Source organism: Schistocerca serialis, chromosome 3 (assembly GCF_023864345.2).
Source record: "Schistocerca serialis cubense isolate TAMUIC-IGC-003099 chromosome 3, iqSchSeri2.2, whole genome shotgun sequence".
In the NCBI taxonomy this organism is placed as follows: Eukaryota; Metazoa; Arthropoda; class Insecta; order Orthoptera; family Acrididae; genus Schistocerca; species Schistocerca serialis.
The window spans coordinates 303,941,043-303,967,531 of NC_064640.1; the positions used below are offsets into that span (position 1 = coordinate 303,941,043).

The 26,489-nt window shown below is 41.1% G+C and overlaps 1 protein-coding gene across 16 annotated transcripts in view; it reads right to left on the minus strand.

The window, feature by feature from the left end:
- LOC126470094 (uncharacterized) overlaps nt 1-26,489 on the minus strand; it is a 1,674,514-nt gene that overhangs the window by 1,278,775 nt on the left and 369,250 nt on the right. For 4 of the 16 annotated variants that reach the window (XR_007586124.1, XR_007586123.1, XM_050097651.1 and 1 more), the window contains exons 6-9: nt 17,803-17,970; nt 10,587-10,970; nt 7,682-7,791; nt 7,403-7,592 (exon numbers count right to left, since the gene is read on the minus strand). The exons of 9 other annotated variants lie outside the window; for them this stretch is intronic. Coding sequence is in view for 5 of the 7 variants with exons in the window: in XM_050097651.1 (XP_049953608.1) it covers nt 7,403-7,592; nt 7,682-7,791; nt 10,587-10,970; nt 17,803-17,970 (852 nt within the window). In the remaining 2 variants the exon portion in view is untranslated. The remainder of the gene's footprint in view (nt 1-7,402; nt 7,593-7,681; nt 7,792-10,586; nt 10,971-17,802; nt 17,971-26,489) is intronic. 3 more of the 16 variants (XM_050097658.1, XM_050097662.1, XM_050097653.1) reach the window with 2 other exon arrangements.

Below are 26,489 nucleotides of genomic sequence, written 5' to 3' on the forward strand. Positions count from 1 at the left end.
CGCTGGGAATCGAACCCGGGACCCCGTGCTCGGGAAGCGAGAACGCTACCGCGAGACCACAAGCGGCGGACGATCAGTCTGGTATGGTAATAGAAGATAGCAAAAGTAAAGCCAAACTTTTAAATTTCACATTTAAGAAATCATTCACATAGGAGAATTGTACAAACGGACTATCATTTGACCATCGCACAGGCTCCCGTGTGAAGGACATAGAGAAAAATCCCTGGTGTAAAGAAACAGAATTTCAAGCAAATAAGTTGTCAGGTCTTGATGGAATCCCATTTTGGTCTTTCAAAGAGTACTTTACAGAATCGGCCCCTTACTTAGCTTTCATTTTTCATGAATCTCTTGCCCAGTGCAAGGTAGCAAGCTACTGGAAAAAAAGCAAAGGTGTCCCCTGTGTATAACAAGGGCAGAAGAACGGACCCACAATATTACAGACCAATATCCCTAACATCATTTTGCTGCAGAATCTTTGAACATATTCTTAGTTCAAATATAATACATTTTCTCGAAAGGGCAGAGTCTGTCCATAAATCAGCATGGTTTTAGAAAGCATCGCTTGTGTGAAACTCAGCTCACTCTTTTCTCTTAGGAAATTCTGTGAAGCACGGATGAAGGGTAACAGGCAAATTCCGTACTCCTAGATTTCTGTAAAGCATTTTATATGATGCCACACTGCCAACTTTTACTGAATGTACAAGTATATGGAATAGGTTCCCGGGAATGTGAATGGCTCTAAGGCTTCTCAATGAGCAGAATCTGGTATTTTGTTCCCAACAGTGAGAGTTTATCAGAGACAAGGGTATTGTCAGGAGCGCCCCTGGGAAGATAGGATTCAAGAGATTGGGGCTTGTATGGAAGTATGTAGACATTTGTTTTTCTCACACTGTATTTCCAAGTGGAACAGGAAAGGAAATGACTAGCAGTGGTACACCTTACAGTGGTTTGTAGAGTACGGATGTAGATATAGAGAAAGAAGTGACATTTAATCTTTCAATGTGAAGTACTGGAGAGCAAAAGATACAGAATGTTTGCATGTTGAAAAAGAAGTACCAATTTCAGCTGCATTAGGGCATTGAAATAATTCTGTGACAAGTGAAAATCTGTGCTACAATGGGACCCAAACCTGGATTTTCTGCTTTATGCCAGCACTTGCCTTAACCACTCTGGCTGTTTGAGCATGCTTCATGTCCAACCCAAATTCCCAAATTGTTGCACACTCATTCTGTAATGCTCCCTGCCCATTACCCTCTTTGCTCATGGCATCTTACATGATTCCTGCAAGAGATTGGACCTAGGGTGCATCCACTCTGAAGATATCATGAAGTACCATCAAGGCTTAGATACTACAATTGTGTGTATGGTATCTGTTTTTTTTTTGGAGATGTCTAATTCCTGAAGAAATGGCAGCTAACAGAGAAAGTAAAGGGAATCATCTTACTACTTAAGGCTATTAGTTAGCTTTCCTAGTATGACAGGGAGAGAGATTGTACAATAACCTCAGTTTCAGTGTGGACATCTGGAGGTTAGGAACCACATTTGTGTCAACTTGTGGAACCTAGCCAACAGGGTCACACACAAATGACATTGCTGATAAATGGGGTTATGTTCAGCTGTTTTACCTCTCTGGTTAAATCGAATCAATCAAATCAAGTCTCTCAGTATCTTGCCTCCAAGCTCATCTTTGTGTAATACCTCTTCCCCTTAGTTATGTATGTAACAAAAGGGGTTCACACCAACAACGGTAAATAAGCTTAAAAAGTTAAATTTTCCTTCAAGAGGATTCTCACATAGCTCATAATCTTGGAATTTTTCAAGTGTTATGGTGTGAAATACTGCATAAAAAGCTTTCTGTTGGTTCACTATGGTCATGTGATGATATCGACCTGCAGAAGGTGACATGAGCAAGCAAAATCGAGTCCCAAGAACATTACACACACACACATAATGCCTTCTTGAAGTCTCTACCTATGTCTAGTTCACTTTGTATTGTCTGTGTTAACACATGTGTCTCATATCTTGTGATCGTTCTTTTTTTAATGAAGAGGTTTTTTGTCCTCTGTCTTCTGACTGGTTTGATGCAGCCCACCACGAATTCCTCTCCTGTGCTAACCTTTTCATCTTTAAGTAGCACTTGCAATGCATGTCCTCAATTATTTACTGGATGTATTCCAGTCTCTGTCTTCCTCTACAGTTTTTGACCTCTACAGCTCCCTTGAGTACTATGGAAGTCATCCCCTCATGTCTTAACAGATGTCTGATCATCCTGTCCCTTCTTCTCAGTGTTTTCCACATGTTCCTTTCCTCTCCGATTCTGTGCATAACCACCTCATTCCTGACCTTATCAGTCCACCTAATTTTCAACATCAGTATGTAGCACCACATCTCAAATGCTACAATTCTCTTCTGTTCCAGTTCTCCCCACAGTCCATGTTTCACTACCATACAATGCTGTACTCGAGACATACATTCTCAGAACTTACTTTCTCAAATTAAGGCTGATATTTGATATTAGTAGACGTCTCTTGGCCAGGTATGACCATTTTGCCATTGCTAGTCTGCTTTTGATTTCCTCCTTGCTCTGTCCAGCATTGGTTATTTTACTGCCTAGGTAGCAGAATTCCTTAACTTTATCTGCTTTGTGACCATCAATCCTGATGTTAACTTTCTTGCTGTTCTCATTTCTACTACTTCTCATTACCTTCATCTTCAATTTACTCTCAATCCATTCTCTTTACACTGTTCATCCCATTCAGCAGATCATGTAATTCTTCTTCACTTTCACTCAAAATAGCAATGTCATCAGCTTAAAGAGGATACATTTTATGAAATCAGTACATGTATCTTGTTACATACACTCACCACAATGGGAAAGCCCACACTGGTGACCTATGACAACAATCAATTTCTTTGGACTGGAAATGCACAGTGTTACCTTACACCAAACAATGAACACTGACACACAACAAAAGTTATTGAGACCTTTCACCTATACTGGTTTGGTTTCGTTTGGTTTCTTGTGGGTTGTGGGATATGTTGAACAATATGGAACAATGAAAGTATGAAACTACAAGTGAGGTTGATTAAAACATTCTCCTCCCAAATGTGTACAAGGACATGTGGATCGTGCATCACAGTTCTGTTACTATCCTTGGATCTTATTGACTTCTTTATGGAAGATGAAGAAAGGACACTGATACAAACAGATGTTCCTGGGCATGCATCAAATTTTTATGCACAAATACATCATTGTGACCACACCCCTCATGATTCAAATTGTGTTTCAGCACTGATTATAGAGGTGACAAACCAGATTCTTTCACCTTGTGGAACCTGGCTGACAAGCTCACACACTAATATTTCCAGCTTATTTTCGAAGTCATTGCCTACCAATGGTGCCAAATTTGACAACACGTCCAAATTGAATTACACGGTGCTGCATGGGCATATTTCCATCAATGTTCATAGAGTTCAGCACTTTTTGTCTGAACTGCCACAATTTCTGCCCAAACTTGTCCAAACCCCCCATACCAACTTACTCCTGTGGTGTGACACTTTAAAGGCAAATCACATTCTCTGTCCCTGCCAAATTCTGCAGGGCAATCTTTGATGGTCTGCATAACTTATCACATCCTGGTATTCATCCCACCACAAAATTAGTGACTGAGGGCTTTGTGTGGTCAGGTGTTTAAGTGGACTGCAGACAGTTTATGCACACCTCTTGTTTGCCAATGCAACGGCTAGGACACCACAGTTTTCTGCAATAGGGAAAATATGACATGCTAAGACTGACTTCAATGTGTCCATTTGGACCCGGTTGGTCCACTACTTGAGTCAAATTTGTTCCGATATATTTTCTCCGCAACTGACAGGACATTGCGTTGCATGGAAGCTGTACCTTTAAAGGATATGATAGATAAATCTACTGCTTTGGTCTTTGTTCATCTGTGGATTCCTTGTTTCAGTTGCCCATCATCAATTTATACTGACCAGGTGTGTCACTCAGTCCCATCTTTTTATTCTTGGTCTTTGTCTATTTCATTTTGGAGTGTGCATATCAACACCCATGACTCTTGTCTTATGATCAATCACATTTAATAAAGTTGTTGCATTTTGTGGTATCAGTACATTCATTTTATTCCGCATATCACCACCACACATGAAACAACAACCATCTAACTATGTATTTTTGTACAACATACTCTGAAGCCTTGATGGTGGAGAGGCCTTATGTGAATCCACTGTATGGGACCAATGAGTTATTCTGTCATATCTTAATGTAATGTACAATTACTGATGTTTGAAGAAAGATAAAAATAAAAAAAATTCGCAATATCTGTTCAGTTTTAATTCTCTTGCTGATTTTCATTATTTGCATTACTTTTCCTTACTTGCTTAGCTACAAAAATTTATTATAATAGCTCAGGAATAATCTAGTTTTCTACTGATTTAATTTTAAATATCCAGGTAAATTTGAATTTTGTCAGTAATGTGTCCACCTTAAACATTCAACAAGAGAGAGAATCTTGACAGTATGGTTAAAATGTGTGTTTAAATGATGCTGTAGTCATAAGGTGGCAGAATCTGACTGGTAGAATCAACAGAAACAAATGTCTGCTGTCCTTGGCGGGATGTTCACAATGGTAACACAAGATGGACAAGTGAACAACATGCCAACAGACTGAAGAGTTACTGAGAGAGAAACCAAGATGATGTGACAATGTAGTAAAGTAAATCTAGAGTTAGGTACAATGGCAACTATACAAAACTGAAGTGAAGATAAGACATGAGTTTATGGCCATGTGGTCATATTTATCTCATCTGCAGCAAGAACTATTGTTGAAGCATACATTTGAGGAACTTCAGGGTGGCACTTTCTTGGAAAACTGCAGCACTTTACAGGTTCTGCCACTATCAGCCATCCAAGTCCATTTATTCTACTGGGTATTCAAATTTGTTGGGTCAAGACAATAAATGTGTTACCAACAATTTGAATCCTTCGCTCTCTGTATGACATTTTATCTGTTATTAAAATTTTGTAAGGCACTTTAAATACATTCAACAAATAAATACATAGACAAATGTCCTTGTTGGTGCTTCACATTTGATGTTTGTTCTGTGTGCTGGTGAAGTTTCAAACCATTCTTGCAGATGTCAGAGCCATAGTACAGTGTCAATTTGGCATCTACATGCAACTCACATTACAATCAGCGTGCTGTTATTGGATTCTTGTGTTCAGAAAAAGAAACCATTGTGAACATCCATAAATGTTTGTGTACAGTGTATGGTGGTGCTGCAGTTGATAGTAGTACAGTTGGGCAATGGATAAAGGAAGTTAAAACCTCAGGAAATGCAGAAACAGAGCTCCATGATCAACCAGGCTCAGGACTTCCTGTCACAGCCACTGCTCCAGACATCCACCCTACAGTCCAGACCTGATACCCTCAGACTTCCATCTCTTTGGGCCGCTTAAAGATTCTCTATGGGGGAAAACACTTTGAAGATGATGAAAGGGTCATCTATGCAGTGAAAACATGGCTATGCCTACAGGACAAGAGCTTTTACCAGTGGGTAATACATGCTCTTCCACAACATTGACATATGGCCATAGGACGTGATGGAGACAATGTAGAAAAATAGGACATGGACAAGACCTGTTTACCATGTCACCATATTCTGACTCTCAACAATAAATATGTTCCGAGAATAAAATGTGGGGCATTACTTATTGAACGACCCTCTTAGTATAATCTAACAATTTCTGCACTCTGCTGTGTATTTTCTCCTTAGAATCTTTATTGTTGTGTGGTTTGTATAATATGGAAGTATTATGGTTCTGATGTCTCCCACAGTACCAGCTTTTTAAAAAATATTGTATAGCTTCTACTGACAATTTTCTTACAGTCTTCTGTGTTGTACTTTATTTGATATACTTCGAGTTTAGTCTGTAGAGCTAATAATTTATTGTTTTATAAGCAACTACATCATATCAGATGTTATTGGTACACTGGTTTAGCATGTGTCAACATGCTACTATTCCTGTTTAAAAGATATATAGATGTTTTATTATTCAATAGCTATCTCAGCTACTTATCAAATATTTATATCTACACTAATAATAAAACTGTAAAATCATCATGTTGTCTGTCTCTGTTTACACACTGATCTCCAAAACTGCTTGGTGAATATTCATGTGGTTTGCACAGGTAATAGTCTAGCTGGAGGCAACCTATAGGATTTATTTCGAAACAGGACCGCAGATAAAAATAGTGTAATTTGAATTTTAGGAGTCTTCTCAGGTTAGTAGCTCAGATATTTGCCTTAGTGATGGTGTTGTATCCAAAGAACCAATAGATGATGCTGTCAGTTTTTTTACCTCAGTGACAGGAGTATTTTTAGAAGTGACAGAATTAAATACAACAATCTTATCTTTCTGAATACAAACTAACAGTGAATTTCCAGAATGAGATTTTCACTGTGCAGCAGAGTGTGCGCTGATATGAAACTTCCTGGCAGATTAAAACTGTGTGCCCGACCGAGACTCAAACTCGGGACCTTTGCCTTTCGCGGGGAAGTGCTCTACCATCTGAGCTACCAAAGCATGACTCACGCCCCGTCCTCACAGCTTTACTTCTGCCAGTATCTCGTCTCCTACCTTCCAAACTCTGCAGGAGAGTTTCTGTAAAGTTCGGAAGGTAGGAGACGAGATACTGGCAGAAGTAAAGCTGTGAGGACCAGGCCTGAGTCGTGCTTCAGTAGCTCAGATGGTAGAGCACTTGCCCGCGAAAGGCAAAGGTCCCGAGTTCGAGTCTCGGTCGGGCACACAGTTTTAATCTGCCAGGAAGTTTCATAACAGTGAATTTACTTGGCTAGGCTATACAGATTTACTGATTTCACTTTGTGTGTTAAAGACTTTAAAAAATGCTTTGCTTGTTTCATTACGTTTCATTTATATTTGACTTCTTCACTAGGAAAACATTTCTTTACAAAGTGATCCTGTAACAGTTCTGTTTTTACTAAGTGAGGTACGGAACCCTAAAAAGTGACAGTATGCAAACGCCCTTCTTTATCCACTGTTAAGCATGGGTGTACAGCCAGTATCTGTATAAAAAGCTCACATGCTTAACTGGAAAATACTTATAATTTTGCAAGTGTGTTTATGCTTCTGTGAGTGTTTTACATTTCTCTGTCTATAAGTTAAAAAAATTAACCTCTTAGCCATCTTTATGATCCTTGGAAAGTATTTCATTTCACAATGGAATGTCTATTTCGCAGAAACATGAATGTAATAGTAGACTAATGTCTACTCCAATTAAAATTTGAAAACCTGCAATTGGAATTATTAAGCTAATGTTGCGTAGATATTCCTCTTAATTCATAACTGAATGCGAGTTCTCACCTTTTGTGAAGCAGGATCCTGTGAAACATCCAATGAATCATCAGAATCTAAGAGGTTTGGAATAGACTGTGCACTCTGCAAAGTCTGTTTCCCTCCATCACCATTGATATGATTAATTTCTTCTTCCTCAATACTACCAATGCTCAAAAGATTTGGCTGTGACTGAGCAAATAGTTTTGCTCTCAGCAACCTTCCGACATGAAATAATACATGTTAGGAAACAATTTACCAAAAATCAGATAACTGCATTACAAATGATTGTAAATTTATAAGACCTACCTCAATTCTTCTTCACGTTTTTGCATCTCTTGTAACTCTGCTTGTATCTTCTCTTCAGCTGATTGGTAGCCCTTTCTCACTGGAGTCTTTACCAGGTCTTCATCTGAATCCTGTACAAAATGCTTCTTATATGAAATGTGCCAGTATAAAAATTACTCTCTCCCCTCTATAATTTGCTACTATGAGGGACGATCAAAACTTTCCATTTGAGTATTTTGCTGCAGCATGTACACAATGTAACATGACTCTGATGTGGGTATATAAGCACCCACATGTGACAAAGTATTAGTGTGGCATTCCTGTCTTATGCGTCTGTGTGCAGTAAATGTGGAAATGTGAACTATGGCCATATTACCAAATTCATGTTAACAGGAACAACATGCTGTTATTCTTTCCTTGGTTGCTGAAGGACAAAAACTGGAAGACATCCACTGGAGAATGAAGAATGTGTATGGCGCAGCATGTCTATAAAAAAAACTACCATTGTGGAATGGTGCACCAAGTTCGTAATAACGGATGTCCCCATATAGGAAATGTAATGCAGAAATTACACAAACTCATGTGGGAGACACTAGAACCTGCCCTATAGTCCTGATCTCTTGCTCACGTGATTATCATGCCTTTGGTCCCTTAAAAAAAGTCCTTAATCCGTTGAAAATTTCTGTCAGATGAGGATGTAGAACAGCCAGTTAAGAACTACTTCATGCAGCAGGACACGATGTTATACCAAACAGGTACACTCCTGGAAATGGAAAAAAGAACACATTGACACCGGTGTGTCAGACCCACCATACTTGCTCCGGACACTGCGAGAGGGCTGTACAAGCAATGATCACACGCACGGCACAGCGGACACACCAGGAACTGCGGTGTTGGCCGTCGAATGGCGCTAGCTGCGCAGCATTTGTGCACCGCCGCCGTCAGTGTCAGCCAGTTTGCCGTGGCATACGGAGCTCCATCGCAGTCTTTAACACTGGTAGCATGCCGCGACAGCGTGGACGTGAACCGTATGTGCAGTTGACGGACTTTGAGCGAGGGCGTATAGTGGGCATGCGGGAGGCCGGGTGGACGTACCGCCGAATTGCTCAACACGTGGGGCGTGAGGTCTCCACAGTACATCGATGTTGTCACCAGTGGTCGGCGGAAGGTGCACGTGCCCATCGACCTGGGACCGGACCGCAGCAACGCATGGAGGCACGCCAAGACCGTAGGATCCTACGCAGTGCCGTAGGGGACCGCACCGCCACTTCCCAGCAAATTAGGGACACTGTTGCTCCTGGGGTATCGGCGAGGACCATTCGCAACCGTCTCCATGAAGCTGGGCTATGGTCCCGCACACCGTTAGGCCATCTTCCGCTCATGCCCCAACATCGTGCAGCCCGCCTCCAGTGGTGTCGCGACAGGTGTGAATGGAGGGACGAATGGAGACGTGTCGTCTTCAGCGATGAGAGTCGCTTCTGCCTTGGTGCCAATGATGGTCGTATGCGTGTTTGGCACCGTGCAGGTGAGCGCCACAATCAGGACTGCATACGACCGAGGCACACAGGGCCAACACCCGGCATCATGGTGTGGGGAGCGATCTCCTACACTGGCCGTACACCACTGGTGATCGTCGAGGGGACACTGAATAGTGCACGGCACATCCAAACCGTCATCGAACCCATCGTTCTACCATTCCTAGACCGGCAAGGGAACTTGCTGTTCCAACAGGACAATGCACGTCCGCATGTATCCCGTGCCACCCAACGTGCTCTAGAAGGTGTAAGTCAACTACCCTGGCCAGCAAGATCTCCGGATCTCTCCCCCATTGAGCATGTTTGGGACTGGATGAAGCGTCGTCTCACGCGGTCTGCACGTCCAGCACGAACGCTGGTCCAACTGAGGCGCCAGGTGGAAATGGCATGGCAAGCCGTTCCACAGGACTACATCCAGCATCTCTACGATCGTCTCCATGGGAGAATAGCAGCCTGCATTGCTGCGAAAGGTGGATATACACTGTACTAGTGCCGACATTGTGCATGCTCTGTTGCCTGTGTCTATGTGCCTGTGGTTCTGTCAGTGTGATCATGTCATGTATCTGACCCCCAGGAATGTGACAAAGTTTCCCCTTCCTGGGACAATGAATTCACGGTGTTCTTATTTCAATTTCCAGGAGTGTATTTTTAACCTGATGCATTGTTGAGACGATTGCCTCAATGCTCATTGTGATTTTGCGTGATTGGCATACCTTTTCTGAACAGTGTGGTTTTTCAAATAAAAACTTTTTGATCACCCCTTAAATGTCATGACATGTACAGCTGGAAGTCCAATGATCTACATAGCAAAGAAACAAGTGAATATTATGGTTTAGTATCTCAAATGATGCTCCCATTAGGCATGGTAACTGGTAATGAAATTGGCTTTCCTATTTTGAAAGGGACCATCTTGGCATTTGCATTAGTTTAGAGGAACCATGAAAAACCTACACATGGATGGCAAGATAGAGATTTGAGCTCCCTTTGCCTGGAATGTAAGGTCATTGTTTCAACAACAATGTTACATTTCTCAGCAAATATGTACGGAGTCTAAAAACCAATGGCTCAGATACCATGTTGCATAGTATCAAGTAGACATAATGAAACACACACTTCAGTTGTGTGGCAATAAAACTAGGACACTATTTCCTGTACAACTGATTTGCAATTAGCAAACAATGGAAAATCCATAATAAAAACAATAAGCATTACATTGCTCTTCACCATGGAGATGGCACTGAGTGGCAAATGGGCACATTTGCAAGTATATTTACAAATGCACTATATTTTTTTCAGAAATTTATGGTGTGTGTAGAATACAAAGGAAAAAAGCTCATTTGATTGGTAAGTTCTACAAATATTACTAATTAATTCAGTAACACACTACATACCTGTGAATCATTCCCACTATTGATGTCAATGATCTTCCTTTGAATTGGAGGCTGGTTATGTACAGGTGAAACAGAAGGAGGAGAAACAACAACAGGTACAGTATTCCTTGGAGCAGCATAAATTCTCATCCTTCCATGTGATGCATAAAACCTCTGCATCAATCCTTTCTGTCCACCACCAGATGAGAACCTGTGTGTTGGGCTTGCAAATGGAGAATTATTAAGTGATGGACTTGATGACTGAGATCTCTTTGTTGGAACAGCTTGTGCTGAGGGTTCTCCATCATTTAGTGAATCTGAAAGATTGTTCGAAGAGGAGAAACTATTTGGATCACTCTCTTTCTCTTCTGTGGAACTGTTGACAGCATCAGGTGTTTGAGATCTCTGAAATTAAAAATTAGATATCTTATTCTGCAACTATTCTGTTCAGATCAGGAAGTTATTTCAAACCTTAACTTCAATGATAATGCACTAAATTAGAAAGCGAAAAGCTGGACATTTTTAGAGAAAACTGAGAACACTGTGTTAGCAAGAACTTCTGCCGAGTACCTTTGTAACCATATCCTGATGGAACATCTAGTTCTTAAAACTGGTAACAGATGTAGCATAACACTGGACTGAAACTGGCCACTCTATTATCTTTAATGGCTTCAAGTTTCCGTCATCCACTTTATTCTTTTAGGGAAAGGTTATGGAAGAATTAAACATTGATTTGATGACAGATTTCACTGAGAAAATTATTTCAGAGTGTATAAATTTTTGAATTTGGCCATTGCTTTGATCTCCTCTCAGAGACTTAACTATTGACTTGGCTAAATTTCATTTCTTACCCTTTCAAAATACATGCAGTCACTGAACTTCCCTCCAACAAATTGCTCTGAACTAAGTATCTGTGAGGGACACCCACACAAGCAGGCACAGGTAAACAACATTATGAAGTTAGGTTACTCTGAAGATGAAAGGGAGAAAACTACACCACAGCAGTTGTTAATAATCATGAAGATATTAAATGTTTTTATGAAAATATGTAGCATCTAGAGAAAATTAAAAAAAAAATATTTACACGTATACAATAATGGGAGAAGAAAAATGATTTGATGAAGGAATCATCAGTGTTCTATACTTGAGTGATTTACAGAAACCACAGAAAATCCATGTCACTGTTGTTGGAGATATATTTTCCCTCAGTTTTCTCTGACATGAACGTATTTTTAAGTTTAGGCTAGGCAGGATAGCCGCTGTCTTAACGTCTTTAGTAAAAAAAAAAAGAGAGAGACTGAAAAAATATGTAACTATTAAGAGAGAGAGAGAGAGAGAGAGAGAGAGAGAGAGAGAGAGAGAGAGAGAGAGAGAGAGGCCATCACCATCAGTACATCTGGGCCTTACCACGAAGCACAGCCGATGCAACTACACTAGCCATCTTACTGCTATCTGACTGCCTGAGCTCAGGCAGCCAGCAATGTGCTACTGCCTTATGGTCTGGGCCATGCAGTGTGCTGTGGCCAGTTTTATCCAGGGCAGTCTGTTGATTTAACTGCACTAAGGGGGAAGATGTCTTATCTAAATGGATGTGATAAAGTGGAAATGAAGAGATTATTGGAGAAATTTGCAGAATTATTTAACCTGCATGGACAATGCCTGCTACATGACTATTGCAGCATGGAATTCCACAACAAATGAGCTGCTTGTGTACAAGAAACAGCACTAGGATGTAATTATTAAAGAAAGCACCAGTGTTTAGTCAGTGCTTCTCATAACAGGTGGTAAGAAGGCTTATCAGGTGACTGTAAATATCTAAACAACAAGCAATAACTAATGAATAGCCCATGCCAAACATTACAGAGATCTTAGACAATCTGGTGCAATGCCATTATTTTATCACCATGGATTTGTTGGGGGGGAGGGGGGGGGGCGTACCACCAATTAGAGGTAGCACTGGAGGATTGACCTGAAACAGCGTTTTCAGTTCCATTTGATCACTACCAGTATCATCAGATGCCATTTGGTTTGAAAAATGCAACTTTCCAACACTTGTTAGATGGAGTACTACAGAATCTGAAACCAAAACAATGCTTAGTCTACCGAGATGACACTGTATTGCCCAACACATCCAGGAGTATAAGGTGCATCTACAAGAGGTCTGAGTGCTTGTGTGTGGCACAACAGACCCTTATCTTAGAAACACGCCACTTTGTATTACAGGAAGTCTGCTATTCAGGCCATATCATCAGCCAAGACGGTGCACGACTAACTCACAGCTGATACAAGCTGTAAATGATTTCCCAGTGTATAGCACAAATGAAGAAATTACAGTAATATCTCAGGATTGCAATTTTATAGAGAATACATCCCAAAATTTGCAGAAGTTATGCCTTTGATAAAGAAGAGGTAATAGGTTCACGAGGCTCCACACTGAAGCAGATCTTGATGTATTGCACTGAAATGAATTTCGAGACAGACCTCCAACTCATGGCTAAGTGAATTTGGTTTTGAGGTTGTGCAATGTTCAAGGAAGTATCACTGGTACACTGACAGACTTAGATGCTGTGCTGTAGAATGTATTGAGTCAACACAGAAGAACAGCACAAAGCTCAGGGTGGGTGAGAAGCCCTGTACCCCTAGTATCAAATGCTAATTGATTTGATTTGTTTTAGCGCAACTATGTACTTTAGTAGTAAGTGCCCAATATATCAGTAGGTTCCCCACCATGTTGTTAACACATTTCTTGACATATTTTTACACATGTCTGGGGTTACAGTGTGAAATGCATCTTCAACAGCATTGTGCAGTTCATTGGTAGCATAGCAACATGCAGATACATGCACCTTAATGACTCACCATAATGAGTTGTAAGGTGTGGTGATGTCAGGACGTTTTGGTGGCCATTTCAAGGAACCTGGTGGTGTTGATGCACCACAACTTATCAACCGTCATAAAAAAAGCTCACTTAGGAAATTGTGCACTGCAGGAGCATAGTGAGGAGGCACTCAGCCTTACTGCAACCATATGCATTCTGTGAGGCCCCTTTCCTCAAGCTGAGGTATGAACAACATTTGGACCACGTGTAAATCTGTGCCATTCATTCACAGTTCCTGGAAAAATGTGTGGTCCAAGCATAAGTTGTGAAGTCATCGCTGCCCATATCATTATGTGAGGCAGCTTTCTTTGTAACTTGACCATGTAATGATTCTCTTTGGCTCAAACGACAATATTTATATTGTGTGAGCTGTGATAAATGGCACATTCACTTGAAAACATAACCATGGCATAGTTCACTGCATTTTGAAATTGAGTTAACAAAACTTGGCACGCTGAAACACACTCATTCCAGTCTGTGTCCAATAACTCTTACGAACTTCAGTCATAAAGGTCTGACTATAATGTCTTTTGATATGATCTCACATTTTTGTCCTTGGTATACCAAATTTAAAGCATATTGTGTGTTGGCTTCACAGGAGACTGTTCAATCAAAGTAGAGACTTAGGCACGTTTCTTCTCATATCTTCTTCCTTCCACTCAGTGGCTTATCTTTAACACTGCCAAAAGCAAAAGCATTTATTTCCCAATCCAGAAGTGTCACCTTTCATGGTGGAGCCTTATCACACCTTTCCTAGAACACTACTGTAGTATTCTGTCTCATTGTCTGCCCTGTGTGTCATTCAGGCACCCACACACTTGTCACTAAATGCTCCTCAGTAGTGCAATTACGACCACTCACGTCTGACATGGCTACAGATTAAAACACTATTGTGGAAACATGTAAACACGAATTGCAACAAGTAGTAATAAAGTTACCAACCTGCCTAATAACATCTCATACTATACAGAAGTTACAGGGGTACGGGTACTTCTTGTCCACCCTGTATTTAAAAATCATGTGTCTTGGCCATGATCACCATATCAAATCAACAGGCAGAAATGGTGGCACAGACTATTGTTAACCATTGCTTATTAAAAATCTAGTGCCAGAGACAATAATAAATGACCACAGCACTAATTGCCAAGTATGTCCAAGTTATTGAAGCAATTACATTTATTATTACACTTATTATTATTTCTCCCAAGAGTGCTAGTTCTGCAAGGTTCAGGTGAGAGCTTCTGTGAAGTTTGGAAGGTAGGAGATGAGGTACTGGCAGGGTAAAGCTGTGAGGATGGAGCACAAGTCGTGCTTGGGTAGCTCAGATGGTAGAGCACTTGCCCGCGAAAGGCAAAGGTCCCGAGTTTGAGTCTCAGTCTGGCACACAGTTTTAATCTTCCATGAAGTTTCATATCAGCACACACTCTGCTGCAGAGTGAAAATCTCATTCTGAATTACACTTATTATTTACACTATAAGATGTTACAAATTAGTGCACTACACCTGCAAGTGAATGGCTGAACAGAGAGTTCACAGGACAGTAGGGGAAAAATGTTAAGTAATTTCATGAATAGTAGTCACAATGATTTGAACACTTTACCATAATTTGTAGTGACAGCTTGTAACTTGGAAAGTGTACAAAAACATGGGCTTTATCCCCTATGAGGTGGTTTTTAGCCAAAAGACCCCATTCCCTTTCAAATTATGCCACCTACCCTAGGTGAAGATGTATACTTCACACAAAATTTTGCTACAAAATTAAGAAGTACGTGGCAACAGATTAGAAAGATGAATATGAAGTCTTAAGAATGGCATGAAGGCACCCCACAACAAAAAGCTAAATTGGTTATGTACCACACTAGGCAGTGAGTAATGTTATCTAACACCTACATGCTGAAAGAAAAAACTAAAAAGCTAATTTTGCAATACCGGGCACCTTACCAGATAATTGAGATTATGTCCCCAGTTAATGTCAAACTGCAATGCCCAACCCAAAGCCCAATTGTCCATGTAGTAAGAACTCATTTATTTCATGTTGTACTGGAAGCACTGCCGTATTTAACAGCAGCTCCTTCTGAATGGGGAAGGGAAGCGATTGGAGAAAATACAAGGGGGGAAAGGTAAAATTAAGCATGTGACACAGGATGTACTAATAGTCATCCTGACACTCCTAACGCCGTAAAACCATGAGGCGGCCTTGTGAGCTAATTTTTTGTGTTTGCTAATAAAGTTATTAGGGATATTTGTGAGTGTATATTCTGGTAATGTGTCTATTTCTTTCATGAGACAGGCTCAAAGGAGACATTCTTGTTTAGTTAATAGGTTATGGGAAATTTTAGGTGAAATTTTCTGTGGAGTGTTAGTGGAACCTTAGTGTGTTCAATTTAGTTTAGAAGGGAATCAATGATGTTACATGGTGCAGAAAGTTTGTTTGTTAAATACATGGTTTGTGTAGAGGCAGTCATGCAGACTTTTAAAGGCAACAGGTTGGCAGTAAATGAGTGATGGTGTGTTCATGTTACACACCTTTGGCCTTTAACTTTAAAGATATTTCTTAAGGGATGTTTCCTAGGTTGCTTTAGTCAGTGAAGAAAACAAGGAATTTGAGGAAGTACTACTCTCCACCATGGAATAACTACAATGCCAAGTTGGGCTACTCACTGTTTGTCCCCCACAAAATGAACACACACAGTCCTCAAGTCATGTGAGTACACCCTAACCAGTAGTAGTTTGTAGCAGATGCAAACTACAAGGCTATTTCAGCTGTGTACAGCAAATATAACTGCATGAGCAGGGATTGTTGATAAATGCTATGTGATGCAATTTCTTAGGACATTTTTCCAGTTACCTGCCACCATCACTGGAACAACAACACTTAACACAAACTGCTCATTATGTAACTGCAAAACCCATCTTTCAAGACTACGCCCATGAAAAACCTAACCTACTTCAATGGCATGCTATACCTGACCCTTCTTGCTTCCCTGAATCAGATGATATCAGCACAAAATAGTCACTTAATGATGGACCACCTGCTTGATGACATGAAAATTTATTGCACCGAACACCACCACTAACTTAACACTACACAGGAATTAGCATAACTCTCATAAATATTGTGTATGTCACCTGAGATGTAGAGTTGCCAAAATCCCACCTTTATCTTTCTTTAACCTGCAGGCCCATAGCAGTCATGTCAGAATCAGTGACTAGGTCTCATTGAGTGAGTAAAGGAGTGAAAACAAAACAAGGGGCCCTGACACACCATGTTTGAGAGTTGCAAGAGTCAGATCATGTATACCGTATGATATTAAAATGGAAAGAGGCCACACAAAGTGGAAAATTAAGCAAGAAGTGTTTGCTCTGAATTCATGCAGTAGCAGTAGAATGTAAAGTGCAGGGTGTTGCCGCCCAACTCTTAAGCAGTAATCCAGTATCCAGATTAATCTATGACAGGAAGAAATGTAGCAGTATAGAATTTTAGTGGCATGGAAAGCAGCCCAGGACTGTAATCAGACCACAGTCACAGATAGCAGGCCAAACAGTTTCCCTACCAATGCAGCAATTCAGCATAAGCCTCTACTTCTGTACCATCACTCCCATGTGCCAACTACCTAGAAGTGGAACAGTCTTCAAGAAGCTTCTGCAGTTTGACACATTGACACACAACATATGAACCCTGGTCATCAGCCTCTGTTCCAGAGATTTCCAACACAGAAACACTGCTCTTCTGTAAACTCAGCTGGGGCATCAGTATTTAAAACCCCTGGTACAGCCTGTCACCATTGGTACAGTTGGGCTGTAGTATGATGCGCAGCTGGTGCCAGATGTCGCCTAACATGACGCAGCCACTCCCAGTTTCTCTGGGCCACGAACCAACAACCACCGTCTGACTGCCTGAGCTCCAGCAGTCAGAAACCTGGTGCCACCTCATGGTCCGAACCATGCAGCAAGTTCCAGCCAGTTCCACACTCAGGGAGAATCACTGCCACCCACTGCTGCTCTACAGCTTGCAGTTCTGTGTTCATCAGCTACATATCTGGGTAGTTCTGTCGGGGCCACTAGTTTAGCCCTGGCTACTGGCTGCCTCACTTTGCTTCACCATCCCATCTCATACTCCCAGCGTGCTCAGACCCTAGGAGCCTCGCCCATGCCTACTGTCTGTCTCTCTGTCACAGATGCACTGCTCTGTGTTCATGTATGATCATTAATAGAGAGTTCTGGCAATAGACTAGCTGTCTGCATCATATGCACCACCACCACCATGCACCTCCATCAGAGAGCCATTTGTCCGTATGTTCCAAAAGCATACCCCATTACATTCAATTAAACATTACATTTAGGACATCAATGACTTACCTTATGTACAATATTTTCATCAGATGTCTGAATTCCATTTGCTTCTTTCAGTTCTCTCTCCCTCTGTACTGCCTCATCAATTTCTTGTTGAATTCTTGTTGTTGCAGGCCGAGGAGGCTGAGTATGCTGTTGTTCACTTGAACTCAGAGTTTTATGTAGGAAACGAAACTACAAAAACAAACAGTTGAAATCATAAGAACTGTGTTAACAGTCACATATAAAAACTAAGAATTTAAAACTTTTCCACAACTATTTTATCAAAAAGGCTACATATTATCCATTTTCTAATGATGGCCACATTGTCAATAATGATCAATGGACATACATAGTATATACTAGCAGCACACAGTGGCCTGAAACCCAGCATGCTTTGCATCAAATCATTAAGGGTTAGTAGTGGGAGGGTAACCCTATGTGCCAACTGAATTTTGCCTCTCAGTATCAGTTTTTAAGAACTTCAAAGGTAGGAATTTTAGTTACAGTGTGAGATTGTGTGTGCATGTTCTCATGACCTATGCTTAGTTTTAAGCTGCCCACAATACCCGCTTGCCGATTTTATTGCTGTGCACATCACTATGTGGGTTTGGATGTTTGGCTTCCCATGTATGGACTCTCATCATAAGTTCATTTTCTCTCAAGGGGGCTGTGCTGCCCAGCTATTATCAAGCCACCATAGTCCCATAAAGCAACTACACAGTCAGTGTAGAGGAGCAACATTATCATGCCTTTACCGATACCAAAGTGGCGATGAAGGACATTCTTAAAAATTTCGTGTTGTAATTTACACCCCCTTTTCATAGTGTAACACTGGGCCACAATGTGGGCTCAGCTTTTCAGCTGCAGCTGACACTGATAACCAGAACACAGACTTGGTTCACATCCTTGCCTAGCTGGAGGGGACCAGGCACACACTGGCCATTTTTCTTCACTGCCCCGATTATTTTTTCTGGTTTCAGTGAGACTATGAAAAGGTGGGAGAATTACCTTCCCCCACTTCTTGCTGCACTTACACATAAGGGGTATCATTTATCTAGTTGATAAGGCTATTGATAAGGCAGCCTTCTTGTCCAGCAATGTGGGTTTCTATGAAGTTGTCCAGAATTTTAAGCTCTGCTCCAAGCCTGAGAAAATCTCTTAACGAGCTTTGTCAGTTACTTATGCAGAATTTTGGTCATCAAACCCATGTGGTGGTGGTGGTGGTGGTGGTGGTGGTGGTGGTGGTGGTGGTGGTGGTGGTGGCGGCAGCGGCGGCGGTGTGGTTGCAGTTTAACCAACACAACAAGTGCCTTGAGCAGTTGTGTGTGGCCTGGATGGCTGATCTGCAGCACCTCTTATGCAAATGATGTTTTGAGTGTCCAAATGTATGCTATCTCTTATGCAGACTCACTAAATTGGGACACGATTGTCTGGTTAGCTCCTGATCCTAATGTTCAGACTAGGGCATTGACCTTTAGCCATTGTTGCCACCAAAACGTCACTGGAGCATCTCTTTGGGTGTGGATCAAGCATGATGTACATTTTTCTCATGTATGACTGGCTCAGCATTCTCCATTAGGTGCTCATGCTTTCCACAAATGAGCTATGCTGTCTAGCAGTTGTCCCCCTGGCATTGCATGCTCATTTATTCCACTGGCTGCATGGATGCATTGCACTTGGGTATGACTTGTATGAATGCATTGGTGCTAAGTTGTGTGTGCTGGCTGGTGATCAAGCTTGACACTGAACATCTGGGTTTTGGTTGTGGGGCCTGTACACAGAACTAGGCTACACTGCTGCACCAGGTCTCTCCTTGGTCAGTCCCAGAGCACCATTGAGATAGGGTGCACATCAGTTTCAGTGGTCCATTTTTGTGCAGCTTGTGGTGGTTGGTGGTTAATGCATTGTCCAATTTCCCATATGAAGCTAAGCTGTCCTCTACATTGTCTACTCCAGCTGTTCATGTGTTTTATTTTTTTTGCCACCGAGGAATCCCCTGGGACCCTCTTGTCCAATAATGGGAGGCCATTTGTGTCAAGGAAGTTTGAGGACTTTTGCATCCACATTGGTATCCAGCATCTGACTATATCCCCACTTCACCTGGCTTCTAACTCTGAGGTGGAGCACTTCATGTATACATTTAGGACCCAAATGAGGATGTCTGTGTATGCTTCTTCCCCTGATTATGCATTACGGAGTTTTCGAACTACATACCAGGAAATGTCAGTCAACAGATACTGTTCAGCAGAACATTTGCATGGGTTCCAGCCATTGGGTCTCCTGGATTGTTGCACTTTGAGGCACATGTCCTGGAACACCATGGTCCACCATATTTTCCTTCTGGGGCTGCTGTTTGGGCCCAGTCCTTTGGCCTGTAGCAGGGGAGGCTGTCAGGTGTCATGGTGGGCCACAAAGGTCATCAATTGTTTGTGGTGGACACCAGTGAGGCAACTGACCCATCGTGCAAATCAGTTGTGCCTGCACCCTGTTGGGAGATCACTGCCGGCCTTCTGGTCATGTGAGTGTCACGGTTGATCACAACAGTGTTCCAGGGGTGGGCCCCAATTTGAAGTGGTAAACTTCCTAGCTGCTGCCCTGTACATGCCCTCTGCTGTCCTCCTGTCACCTGCAACCTCAGGACACTGTGAGGCTCCCACCTCCACCTCCCGAGGTGAAACCCATGGCTTTTGTCCTGCCTCCCCTCCTCTTCCACCGCCTCCTACCCTGTCGTCAAGGGAAGTGGCTTTGCCCCCACTGCCACTTGTGGACCCAGTGTTGCCACAGCTTCCCTGAACTTTCATCCTTCCGGCATAACAGGTAACATTGAGATTGCCTCTTTTGGTGGTTGGTCCATCGATGGGTTCTCCAATGGCCGCTGTGCTTTTTCACCACAGGTTGTGACCCAAGCCTGGTGGTTTGTTTTCTCTTCCCAGGAAGGAGGGAGAGATGCTGAAACCCACAGACAACAGTACTGCCCATGAATTTTCTTGTGTATTTGTGTACACCAATATCAACAGAATTCCATAAATACCCAAATGGGTTAAGATAAGGTGATCTGAGAGTACTCTAACCAGAAATGTATTCAGACTGCTTGCAACAATGTCTACATAATATGCATTCATCTGTGGACCCTCCAGCTGGGTAATAGGGCATAGTTGCTGCCATGTGAACACAGTCCAGACCATAACTAAGTAATTTCCTGCCTACATTCATCCCTGTTGACATGCAGGATCAATAGTTTTATACAACTGAAATTGAGTTTCATAAAACCAGCATTACATGTCATCACTGTCAAAGTCCAGTGGTGATGTCTGTGGGCCCATGTCAGTCACTGAACTCTGTGTTCAGAGGTCACAGAGAGCGTACGAGATGGTCTTTGGCTGTTGAAGCCTATGCAGTTCATTTTCTCCACTTAGCTTCAGTATAAATGGGTTCTTGGCACCCCACTTTCAGATTAATAGTGATCTGATTCATATTAAACCCAGTATGACTGAGGTGGTGACAAAATGCCAATCTAACACTTGCAGTCATGCTGTGGGGCAGTGAGGATGCATATGGAAACAGTCTGTGATCTTTAAGATTCATGCTAGACAGTGTTGACATCAAAAGCCTAAATTCTTGTGTAACCTATAATACACAATGACCTATGGAACTTTTACTGATTATCATATCAATTTCAAAGTTTAACTCATGATGAGTTGCCAAGTTAACTATACATGTGCCTACAACAGACTGCTGAGATATTGTGTTAACACTAACAACATACACAAAAATCTACCACTAACACTCTAGAATCATCATGCATGATATCTTCAAACTGAAAAGCCTTGCTGCAACTTTGTCACTTGGATAAAATGCCAACAGCATGCATAGTGGCTTGCTGCTGACCTAAATCCATGATCAAACACAAACAGCCCAATACTGAACTCAAATTATTAGAGAGAATTGTTGGTCTGTGATTACTTTCCTTCAGAAGGCAAAATTTTTACTATTTCTGACACACACAAAAGCAAAATTGATAACAGAATCCTGGTTATTGGAACCATTATATAATTCCTCAGGGAAGAGAGAGGGGTGGGTTGGGGAAGGTTAAAAAGGAGAGGTGGGTCACTTAGACCCCAGGATGTGAGGAGGCACCTGTATTAAGGATGATGTGATTAGGTCCTTACTTTTATTTGTCTCCTAAATAAGGGTAAGGGCTGGTCATCAGTTTTGTTTTGTAAATAAGTTTTCAAAGTTTAATCTATGTTTTACACATGTTGAAAGTCTGACAGTTACTGAGAATGATAACATTGTAAATGGTCTGGACATAATTCAGGACTATAGACTACTACAACCACTGTTATTCAAATAATGTACCTCTCCAAGTACTGAATTGTTCCGTCATTCATCTGTTTGTTTAGTCATCTGTCCATGATGATTTTTAAGCCTCATCAGGAAGGAAACCATCAGGCAAGTGGGATGCGTCAAGTTGTACATAACTAATGAGGAGCAGTTTTCAGAAATTAAATATGTACAGTGTGTTAAACCATCAGTACAAGTACATTACTCTGCGACTCTTGAGCTTTGTCATATTAAATGTAACATCATACATTTTGAGTAGCACTGCTGCTTCCTCATTGTTAAATACCTATTGTTTATCTCCTAAATCTACATCACTAGTGGCATTCCCAGATTTCTATTTGTCATCCACCTAAAGGTAATCTTCAGCCCTTTAATATGATCAATCAAACAATGCAAAACTGCGTTTTATTAGCTACTTCCTCTACATTTTTCTCTTTAATTTGCTGGGATTCTGAATTCCCTGCTTTACATCTGTTGCAAGCCAATTAAGACTTTTGCACCAGGAAACAATTCGCTCTGAACCATAGTCATGGTGGGAAAAGTCTGTTTCAAAATTATTTGTCTATTTTATTGCAATCACATAAATCACAGTTCAGATTAAACTGGTTATTATTAGTATTAAGTTTTCCTTGACTGCTACTTCACATCATACCAGATATGAGAAGCAAGATAGTCTAAGCAGTGGCAAAATTCTGGACTACCATTTTCTTATATTCTGTCATTCTCCATCTACACTTGCCCATGCTACCTGGACACTGTTTATCAGAATCGACTTAGGCTTGGGAGTTGGACTTGCATTTTTGTGGTGTGTGTAATAAATGCAGAGTGACAATTATTGAACTATATAAAATAAAATTGTCCGAACCTCTGAATGGCTTGCGTTAGGACGTTCAAACTGCAGGGTTGGCTGTGGGGCAAGATGTGAATTAGTATGGTTTGGTTTAACAATGAAACCCACTTTATTTTGGATTGGTTTGTCAATAAGCAAAACTGGCACATTTGGGGGACTGAGCATCCACATTTCATGATTGAGAAATCTCTTCACCCTCAATGGGTGACTGTGGTGTGCAATGTACAGTCATGGAATAATCAGTGCAATATTTGTTTAAGGCACAGTGACTACCGAACAGTATGTGAAGGTATTGGAAGATGATTTCATCCCCATGATCCAAAGTGATGTTGATTTCAACAAGATGTGGTTCATGCAAGATGGATCTCATCCACTTCAAAGCACAAGGAGGAGCACTTCGAGGACTACATTCCGTCTCTGGGATACCCAGTGGCCACTGGCATGGGCCACGATTGACCACCACATTCTCCGCATCTGAACACATGCAACTCCTTTTTGTGAGGCAATATTAAAGAAAAGATGTACAGCAATAACTCTAAAAACATTGCTGAGCTGAAAACAGTATTTCAGGAGGTCATTGACAGTATTGATGCCTTGACACTTCTGTGGGTCATGCAGAATTTTGCTATTCATCTGCACCCCATCATTGCCAATTATGTCAGCCATGTGAAATATGTCAATCTAGATCCAAATAACTATAGTGATGTCTACCAGTTGAATAAAGTGTGTGCATGCTGTAGTTTGTAAATATTTTATGTTTTTTATACAGTTCAGTAATTGTCACCCTGTATGTGTCAGTAATTAGTCTGTGTTCCATCAGTCATAACACAGAAAAGCACTATTATGGAAGTTTGTTAAATAATTCTAAAATATTTTAAGAGGCCTCTACAAGGACAGTGTTCTCTACTCAGCAATGTTACTTTAGTTCAACAAAGGTTTAATTTACTTCAACTGCAATGCCCCAAAAGGTATCACTAGACAAAATGTTAGTCACCCCCTTAAAAGGAAACACTGGTCACTTTGAACTAATGTAGATGGTGTGAATTAGTACCAGTGACCTTTCACTGGTAAGTCACAGATGTGAAGTAGTTGTATGTCCCAATCAAATGAATGCATCAGCACAGCACAATTGGCTGATGAAGCTGGCCAGTCTTGATAAATCAACATGGACTCTCCAATCTGTCTAGAAGGAATGGTGCACCACTCACAGTTATTTAACATGGTGTAAGATCCTAACTGACAGGGACTGGAGATGAGTGTCGCACCTTTTAATGACAATTGGTTTCAAATCTGAGAGAAATTTCCGCCATCTGTGGAAACAGGCCCATCTCAATCCATTTCCCAGCAAACATTGTGGGGGCAAGTGGATTAATGGACATTTGGAGTAGGGTTCCTCACAAGAAGTCATTCATTGCTCACTGGTATGAAGTTGAACATATTCAGTGGGGCATAAAATGCAGAAGTGACCAAAATCTATCTGGAGGCATGCAGTGCAGTATGCCAAGTCATGACTGTGCATCTATCCAATGACAAGATGTCTAGTGCACCGAAAACCCTAGGAAGTGTTTAATCGGCAGTGTGTCTTGAGTCTAGTTCAGGCCACAATTGGTTTTGTGATGTTTTGGAGAAGTTCTGATGTGAGCCTATTCGTTCAGATTACTGTGAACATGAACCAGACTGTTCATTTCAACAGTCTCAGTGACTGAGTATTTCCCTTTCTCCTCCATCTTCTTCATGATGCAAATACTTTGGACATATTCATTTTCCTTGATACCAGTAACAGCCATATTCACAAGGCTACACATGTATGTTCCTGTTCCCTTGCATCTACTCATCCCTTATCTTATCCTTGTTTCTTAAAATATCATAAATTTGCGTTTTCCAGATTTCAGATGCAATATTATTTTGGGCACAGATAGTTACCTTAATCTTTTCGTTAAATGTTAGTGACACATCCTTTTTGTTCAATATTGTGTTGTCACTAAGTGCTACCAGTCAACTGAAACTAGCAGAAAATAATGCAGGTAGTATATTTCTTTGGAATGCTTGAGCTTGGTATGTAAAACCATTGTTTAAGAGAAAGACATCTAGCTCTTCCACAGCGCCGATTGCAGCAGAGTGTTCGTAGGTGTGCGCGCTCACATCCATCGATGATAATGGGAAATAAGAAATGACAAACAGAGTACTCTTCGATTAACCATTTCCTCTGATGTACCAACAATGCAGGTAACATGTTCATTGCTGCACAGAACAGCATGGTTTGATGTTCACACCCACAACATCCCACTGTGCCGAACGTCTTTTTTCGGTTTTGTGCCATTTAATAGCACTGTTGGGCTGTACATTATTTGTGTTAAAAGTAGCACCCTTGTAGAGTCATCAATAACTAATGTATACTGTAATACATTAGAACTTTACAAACTCTTTTCTGCATTATATGAGATCTGCTTAAAAAATTCTGGAAATTTGTCCACTAAATTATTCTACGTTTACCTTTTACTTATTGTTCATTATCTCCTTCGAAATACACTCTTCTACAATTGACAAACTACTCCCAATGCCGTTTCCATTTCTGGAAGCAGTCTTGTGAAGCGAAGGTCTTTCTAGTCTTGACTCACGAGCCATGGGATAAACTTGATGGCAACACTATGCGTTCCAAGATTGCAATGTTACATTCTTTTGCAATCTCTTGGACAGCCATTCTCTGATTGGCATACACAATTTTGTTGATGTTCCTAACTTGAGAGTCGTCAGTAGACATCAAAGGGTGCCCTGAATGAGAGTCATCTTTAACTCCCGTCTGAACTGTGTGAATCATTCGTACACTGGTTATGACTTAAGAACTCCTCACAGAAGGCTTTCTGCATCATTTGATGTGGCTCTAAAGGTTTTCTCGAGTTTCACACAAAAAATGTAGATGGATTGCTCTTTTAACTCTGCCATATTGAAATTCCCAAACTGTGCGACACGACGTTCTATTCAATACAGCACTGAACAATAACTAACAGACATCAACAATGAAACTTCCAGCATTTACACATTAAATACAAACATATGCAGGGATGCCAACTGCATTCACTCCACCACACAATTAGTGTGAAATTATGGAAGTTTCAGAATTTTTTTGAACAGACCTAGAACAATGCATTATTAATTAAGTCATAAAATTTTCCATTCCATTTCTGCCTTAGGCACATTCTGCTTTATACAAAAAAATTAGCATATAGAAGCATAATGAATGCATTGAGACTGAAATATTTGTACAGTTTGGGGAGATTTCCAAATTATACTCATTCCACTTTGCTCAAGTTTTCCTGCAGATACCATCACAAGCTGAAGTCACTTCCTCAGCCAGAAATATCAATGGCAGTGCTTGCTGATTCGCAATTTGTTGATAAAATTACAATTGTCTACCTTCATCTACTTCTTAAAGGTGTTGAGTCCACTGTAAATGATAAAGATACAGACCATCCATACGTCCTGTCCACCACATTCTTGTATGTGATACATTGATACT